Raw genomic sequence first — 7,827 nt, 5'->3', positions numbered from 1 at the left:
TTTTTTTTTTTTTTTACCTTTTGTTTTCTTGGGGTGATGCTAGCAGGAGACAGAGTGCCTGTGGAGCGTCTTGTTTGGGTGATTCTTCGTTCTAGTGGTTTTTTTGTGTTTCGTTTTATGGGGAATGGTTGCGCCGTTTCGGTGTGCGTGCGGTCTGTGCTCATGGCCTTTCTTTTCTGTTCGTTGTCTCTTCATCTTCCTAACGGTGGTGCCGCGTAGCTTGGAGTCATGGGTTCTAATGGGGGTGTGAACCCTGCCTCTCGCTACTTCGAAGCTGAGAATAACTACGGCGAGTGTAGCGTCTGTCTGTGCCAGTGGACGGATGCGCTAGAGGCGTTTCCGTGTCGTCATATTTACTGTGCCGCGTGCGTGAAGGGACTCATGGAGTGCCCCGAGTGCTGCGCGACAATAGAGCGTCTGCAGGAGCCGAATGTGGCACTACTGGAGTTGCAGAAACATTCGAAGGGGAAGTGCAGCGCGTGCGGGTGGGTGGGCTCATACGAGGCGTTTGTACGGGACCACAAAACATGTGACGCGAAGGTGACGTCGCGGGTGGAGTCCGTGTCGGTCTCTTCCGCGGCGCAGAGCCATGTGGGTTCGGAGTACTTTTTGGAGGTGGCAGAAACGGGGCGTGGAAACGGAGCGCACCAAAACAAACGTTGTGAACGAAAAGGCGAGCGACGCCCATCACGGTCTGCGGAGTCGACGCGACGACCAACACAACAGCAGCAAAACCAACAGCAACAACAACAACAACAACAATTGGGCGACCGAGGCTGGACTCTGGGTTTTGTCCCAAACATGCTGCGGCATGATCTCTCTCTTTGTCTCCCGCGAGAACGAGTAGAGATGTGGAAACAAGAGATCTCCTGCACCGCGAGCGAATATGGACTTAGCGAAGAGGAATTCACCTTCTTGAAGGATAACTGGGTGGATTTTGCCACCCTTAGTCCTAAGAGCAACAACCCGGAGCTGCGCTGGCGTGATGCGTGCCGGCTTTTACGCTACATGAACCTTCCAAGCCACCCAAATGACGTGATTGCTTTGTTCAGGATGGCAATGCAGTCAACAGAAGATGGGAGCGTTCCGTTCCACGTCGTTTGTCTCTGGATCCCACTATCGCGGCGTGATCCCAGGCGGTGGTACGGAATGGATGAGAAAAGCTACATCCCGCTGTTAAGGTACGCCCAGATTCTGGATGTCGAGAAGACAGGGTTATTCAATCAGGACCAGTGCAAGGGGGTTGGTGAACAGATGCTAATGCGCGAGTTTACGGCTTCAGAGTGGCAAAGTATTCTTCCACTTGTCTTCACCAGGGCACAGGAGTTTCGCGCCAGCACTCCCTTCTACCAGTCCACGGTCCCGAAAGAGCAGCTGGTGAAGTTGCCACTGCACGAAATCATTCTTCTCTACAAGAAGTTTTTCGATCCAGATAAAAAATCCGCCAAGGCACGAGAAGAGGTGGAGCGGAAGTCCAGCAACTACCAGCAGCGTATAAAGCGCATGCTGCAATATTACAACCCCGCTGCCATGGCAAGCATCGACAGCACACTGCAGGAGTTGAAGGGTCACGAGGAGAGCCTTTTGATGGCGCTCGTTGAAGACTACGGCCCTGAGCCACTTTGAGCGCGCTGCGTCTACTCTGCCTTCTTTTTCTTTCCCTCCTTACTTCTTGGCGCTATGACCTTCGTATTGCTTTGTGAGTCATGTGTTTACTTGACTCCCCCCTGTTTTTCTTTTGGTTTATGGCGCTTTCTGCACCTGAATACACGCAATTAACGCTGCGGAGCTGAAAAACCCCTGCGAGTTTGTTTGGTTTCAGCCTGCGATGATGAAAGTGACTCTGGCGGTTTGTCTCAACTTCTTGATTTATTTAGCGGAGACCCGTTTCTTTTCCCCCTCCCCCACCCCGTGCGCGCATAGAATACATTTTTCCCTGCTCGTTGCATTCTGCCGCGTCAATATTTTGGTGGCGCATCGGCACTCAGCGTTTGTCTTTTCTGTACGGATACTGGTTGCCTGTTCCCTCTTTCCTCTGCTCTGCGTCGAACTCTTGTTGCTGGCGACACGATGCCGACTCTCTTTGTTCTTCTTTCTTCTTATGTCCGCGTGCTGCCTCAGGTGACCTAGCAATCACACAGGTATAAAAAGGGAATGCCGCCTTCCTCGCAGCGCAGGGGCGGTGCAGCGCCGGAGAGGCGCCAGCCGGGGCGGCCCGCTCCCAAGAAGGGCAAGTCAAGCCATATCAAGAAGGAAAAGGCGAAGTACCATCGGGAGAAATATGCCCGCGAAAAGTTCGTGCAGCATCAAGGCGGTGACGCTCGTCGCGGGGCCGAGAGTGGCGGTAACGGCGGCCGCCAGCCGGCGCGGTCCGCGCGGACAAAAGACATTGACATCCACTTGGCTGCTAAAGTCTCGTCGGAGCTGCGTGTGGATCTGGCGAACTTCAAATCAAGACTGAACGCGACTGACCTGTTTGGCCCAGATCTTGGCAAACTCTTCAAGTTTGTCCCCCCTCCTTTTGTGCAGCAGCACCTGCCGGACAGTGTGAGGCCATTTCGCACCTACCTGAGCAAGTTTGAGCGTGGTGCTCCCAACACGGTGCAAGCCTTTATTGTATGGTACGAGTGGGCCTCGTACGAGGTGAACAAGGGCAAAGGGCACANCAATCTCTCGAAGAAGCAAGGCACAGGGAGGTCTCACACATCAGCTGCGGAGGAAGGAATGGAGGATGAAGTCGAGGAGGAGGCTCAGCGCAAGCAGGGGTCGCAGGATCCCACCGAGGAGAAGGGCCATGCAAGGTTTAGTCAGGCTCGCCTGACCTTGGCCAAAACGGTGAGAGATCGCGAGCACGTCCGAGCGCTGCTTCAGATGTGTCTGCGGCACAACTCGTCACGTCGTAGGGAGGGCCAGCACGCGTTCGTGAATTATCTTAAGGCAAAACTTTCGGAGGATGTGGAATGCCGTTCATTAAAAAGCCTTCGCGAAACGGCACACCACGCTGTTCCCTACGCACTCTCGCGGTTGCTGCTTGGTATGGTTACGGAGGACTTGGCGATGATTGTTTTGCACGCACACGCACTCTATCTGACACTCCACGAGACAAGTGTGTCGCCTTCTGTGGTACTCGCGTTGATTGGTGAGGAACTGGCCCTGGACGTGCGTCTTAAGGCAGCCAAGGCTCGTCTGAAGGCGCGCACAGCCAAGGCGGATGCACAGCAGCCGGATGATGAAGAGGATGAAATTGATCCTGATTCAATTAATGATCCAACCAAAGGTGAACGTAACCAGCGCATGATTGCTGCCGTATTCGCAATGGGGGTTGTTGTTGCTAACGGCGGCAAGGCACATCTGGAAGACGCGCGCTGCCTGGTGCATTACTTGTGCTTCGCCTACATTGAGCAAAAGGCGACACGTGTGCTGACGGCGAATATTCTCTTCGAGACGCTCCAGCGGTTCCCGGCGCTATGGGCAGACGAGGGCGTTGTGGAGTGGCTTTCACTCGCCTTCTTCCACTACCCGAAGATGGAGTACTTTCGCCCCGAGGGAATTCAGTTGCTGCTGCGTCTCATGTCAATGGAAGAGAAGCCGAACGCCCTCACCCGCGGCCTTCCAACCGCCGTGCTGAAGTACGCCGCAATGGATCCACTCGAGCCGTCGACGGTGGAACAGTTGGCGAGCGCGCTCTTCCGCAAGGAGCAGGTGACGGCGGTGCATCCCATGGTGCACCCGGTCTGGGAGGAGTGGCTCGACACAGTGGCAGAGCGCTGCGCCGCTGGAGAGTCAATGAAAGAGCACCTCAGTACTATGGTGCACAATGCCATTGCGCCGTACCGCCGAGGCAACGCGGACGCGCCGAGACGTGCGCTGTTCCAGCAACTTGTCTCCCGACTCGGCCAGCTGGTCGTGCAGAATGACGATGCCGAGCAGCGCGCAGAGATGCTACAGATCGCCAGCAAAACCGTTGGCTACGGCCGTCGCACACTTGCGAAGGCGACTGACATTGCAGAGCTGCGTGGGCTTCCTCTGGAGGCCCTTGACGCCAAGGTGCGCGACCTCCTCGTGCAGTACCGCGCCACACGTGTGTCGGACCCATCGGCGTTTGCGAACCGCACGTGGGTGCTGCGTGAATTGCGTGCATGCCTGTACGTTCCGCTGCGTGAAGGCGTGGCGTGCACGTACATTGACGACGCGGCTCGTGCGCTGCTGGAGTTCGGCTTCTACCCGACGCCGCCGCACCGTGATGAGCGCAGCATGAACCGCGCCATCTTCCTTTTTGCCGACATCTTCTCCTTCACCTACACCGCTGCTGTGTCGCGGCCGAAGTGCACACTGAGCCCGTTGAGTGTTATTGCCGCGTACCTCGAGGCGGAGGGGAAGGGGCAGACGCGGTACACGACGGGCGCGACGCAGAGCAGCTTCCGCAAGGCGCGCAACCGCATCGTGGCGGCGCTGGAGGACTCCGCGAAGCGCAGCGTCCTCTTCTACGCCGAGCGCGACATGCATGTGCTACTGGTGCTGCTCTTCCTTGTGCTGAGCACCGACGACCCGACTAACGAGGAGGCGAAGGCGCTAGCGGCCTCCACTGTGCCAGATCTCTGCCAGTTCTTTCTCACCGGCACGCTTGAGACGCTCGACATCTTCTACGACGTACTGATGGCGCTCGTGATGCGGCCGACGGCGCCCATCCACGTGATGCCGCTCATGACATGCGTGCGGCGCATTGCTACCGGCTACATGCTGAAGTTCGCGCGCTACGTGCGAGAGCGTGTGACACTCGACTTGCTGCTCGCTCCGCTGCGGGAGGCGTACCACACCGACGACCGCGAAAAGGCACGGCAGGCGAAGGGGGGGAAGGGAGAGGCAGACGACGACGACGACGACGACGACGCATCCTCCAGTGACGGAGAGAACGGCGGCGGCGGCGGTGACGGCAGTGACGAGGAAATGGCCGCAGCCGCTAATGATGAGGATGGGGAGGGCGAAGAAGATAGCGATGCGGATGGTGAGGACGACGAGAGCTCCAGCACCACCGCGACTGCTACCACCGACACCGAGGAGGATGACGAAGACGCTGCGGATGATGCGGAGACGGAGAGCGCGGATGACGCGGACGAGGAGAGTGAAGCCAACGATGAGAAGGATGGACTGGAGGGCGATGACGATGAGGACGACGATGACGAGGAGGAAGAGGAGGAGCCGCCCACGCAACAATACATCGACGCGCTGAAGGGGATGGTCGGAAACGTGGACCTGCAGTTCGTCTATCCGATAGACACCGCCAACAAGGAGAAGAGCGATGTTGTGCGGGCGATTCAAACTGCTGCACGTGTCGGTGCGGCGATGCGCTCACCGCTGATGCTGCACATCTTCCAGGTGCTCTTAGCCGTCTGCCGCGAAAACGTGAAGTCGCCCGACGATGTTGTCTTTAACAGCGCCGCGTCGGCTATCCAGATGCTCATGATGACGAAGAACCGCTACTTTGGACGCTTCCTCGCGGCGGAGGATTTGTTCCAGCTTCTGTCCGATATCCAAAGCTACTCCCGCAAGCTGGAGCACGTGCTGGTACGCAAGGAGAGCCAGTCGGCCCGTCACGCGGTCACTGTGCGGCGGCGCATGGCGAAACTGAAGGATGTCGCCCTGCGCGTGTTCCACTTCACCGCCTTCCTTGCTTACAAGAATCACGCTGGCGAGGATGTGCGAGTGACGCTTGTGGAGTTCTACAAGTCCGTCTTCTGTGACCGCGGCTGGGATGCGAAGAAGCGGATTCCGGGCGTCAAACGCGACATGCACCACTACCGCCACGGCTTCGCCTGGGCGCTGCTCCCGGCGGTGTTCGAGAAGTTCCGCGAGGTGGAGGGCCTCGCGGGACCGCAGCGCGTGCGTGTCTTCCGCGGCTGCTGCCACATGATCGAGGCGATGCTGCCGCGCCTCTCTGGCTTGGGCGCGGCACTGAAGGCCGCCAGCGGCGGCTCCATCGCTGCCTTCCTGCAGTCGACGACGCCGCACACGGTGTATGCGATGCTGCACACGCTGCTGTACGACTACTTCCACTGCCTGCGGATGGTGCTCAAGTACAACAGCCGCGTGCAGCTCGACACTGCGTGGCTGGCGGCGGTTGTCGAGGAGGCAGTCGCCGACGACGAGCTTCAGATGTCCGCCGCGTCGATCCGTCTCCTCGCGTCGATGGAGCGCATGTTGGGCGTGACACCGCGTGCAAGGGAGACAAAGGCGCCTGTTCCCGTGAAGGTACTCTACCAACAATACGAGAAGCAGGGTCGAAAGGAGAAGGCTGCCTTCTACAAGCGGGCTAAGCGTGTGCGGGCGAAGATCGTCAAGGCGCTTGTGGCACACCGCAACGGTGACCTGACGGACGCCGAGCGCGCACTTAAACGCCGTCGTCGCGAGGCCATGAAGATTGACGACCGCATCAAGCGTCAGGCGCTCCGCACGGAGAGGTCAAAGGTGCTCACCAAGGAAGAGAAGGAGGAGAAGCGTAAGGCTATCATGATTGCAAAGCAGGAGCGCATTGCGAAGAACCGCGAGCGCAAGCGCCGGCTGCACGAACACCGGGAGAAGGCGTTCCAACGTTGGCGCGAGCAGAAGTTGGCCGCTGCTGCTGCTGCTGCATCAGAGGAGTGATGTGCTGCGTCAACACCACCCAGAATACACGGGGGGTGCGGGGAAACCCAAGAGGGCAGCAGCGAAAGCAAGAGGAAATTGAGACCAATGCTCGTTTCTGTGTGCGTGTCTGTCTATGTCTGTGAAGGAGTACAGCCGCTGATTTCGCGATGATCTTGCCTCGTTATCTTTTTTTCTTCTGTGTTTGCGGTGTTGTGCCGTCCTTCGTGTTTCTATGCTAAAGTACACAGGAAGTAACGAAAAGGAAAAGTTACATGACGTGTGGCTGTGTGTTGTAAGTAACCCCGAGAGATAAAAGGAGACCTAAAAACAAGGAGGCTTCCGTTCGGTTAAACAAGAAGTGTTTTCCTCCATTTGCCCTTCTTAGCTTTCTCCTCTTTCCCTCTCTCACGCTTTAGTGTGGGGTTGCTCTGCTGCAGATTTATTGGGGTGCACCCCGTACTTTCACTACCGTCTCTCTTTCTCTATGTCTCTTTTCCTCTCCCCTTCCCTGTTTCCCCCTCGCCTCTGTCCGTGTCGGTGCCTTCACACCTCACCGACAAACACTCCGCTGGAGGGGGGGGCAAGAACCAACACGCGCTAAGCTTTCTATACCATATCACACAACGACAGGAGTGAAGTCAATGAGCTCAACTGACGTCCAAGGGCCGGCAATGAACGGTGCGAACAGGGCGCAGGCGCCCACCTGGGCTCAGACGTGCGGCAGTGCAACTGCGGGCACAACGGCAGCCGCCGTGCGCCCCGCGAGGGAGTCTGGGGAGTCCGCCGCAGCGAAAATGCAGGGGGCGAACACCCTCACCGAGGAGGAGGAGAAGAAGTGCACCGTGGGCGCGGTTGACACCGCGGCTGCATGCGGCAAGGAGACAAAGGACACCCAGCAGTCATCGTACGCGCAAAAGGTGCGCTCTGTCGCCGATCAGTACGTGGTGTCCGGCAAGAAGGTGCTGGACGATGCCAAGACGTCCGCCGAGGCTTACCAGCAAGCAGCAAAGGAAACGGTGCAGAACACCGCCGTGAATGGCCGCCAGCGCGTCGAGGCGTGCGCAGCGACGGTGAAGAGCACCATGGAGCCCCTCGTCGACGGCGCGAAGCAGTTTGCCGACAAGTCGACGCGGCGCTACAGCGAGACGCGCGATACGCTGCTGCAGCGGGCGACGACGTGCGTGGAGGCGGCCGACAGCGTCC

At 58.1% G+C, this 7,827-nt stretch overlaps 3 protein-coding genes across 3 annotated transcripts; all 3 read left to right on the top strand.

The window, feature by feature from the left end:
* Window positions 1-228: 228 nt before the first annotated feature.
* Window positions 229-1,626, top strand: DQ04_08051020 (EF hand; the record flags this gene model as incomplete). Its single annotated transcript, XM_009315415.1, has 1 exon — window positions 229-1,626. The coding sequence occupies one exon, from the start codon at window positions 229-231 to the stop codon at window positions 1,624-1,626; it is 1,398 nt and encodes a 465-aa protein (XP_009313690.1).
* Window positions 1,627-2,154: 528 nt separating this feature from the next.
* DQ04_08051010 (hypothetical protein) lies at window positions 2,155-6,642 on the top strand (the record flags this gene model as incomplete). Its single annotated transcript, XM_009315414.1, has 1 exon — window positions 2,155-6,642. One exon carries the CDS (start codon window positions 2,155-2,157, stop codon window positions 6,640-6,642), a length of 4,488 nt encoding a protein of 1,495 aa, XP_009313689.1.
* Window positions 6,643-7,265: 623 nt separating this feature from the next.
* Window positions 7,266-7,827, top strand: DQ04_08051000 (hypothetical protein; the record flags this gene model as incomplete). The annotated part of the gene is made up of 1 exon (XM_009315413.1): window positions 7,266-7,827. A coding segment is annotated over one exon (562 nt), but the record flags the coding sequence as incomplete, so codon positions are not given.

The sequence above is a fragment of the Trypanosoma grayi genome, assembly GCF_000691245.1.
Source record: "Trypanosoma grayi strain ANR4 Tgr_805_V1, whole genome shotgun sequence".
Taxonomy (NCBI): Eukaryota; Euglenozoa; class Kinetoplastea; order Trypanosomatida; family Trypanosomatidae; genus Trypanosoma; species Trypanosoma grayi.
This window is presented reverse-complemented; position numbering and strand designations above follow the sequence as displayed.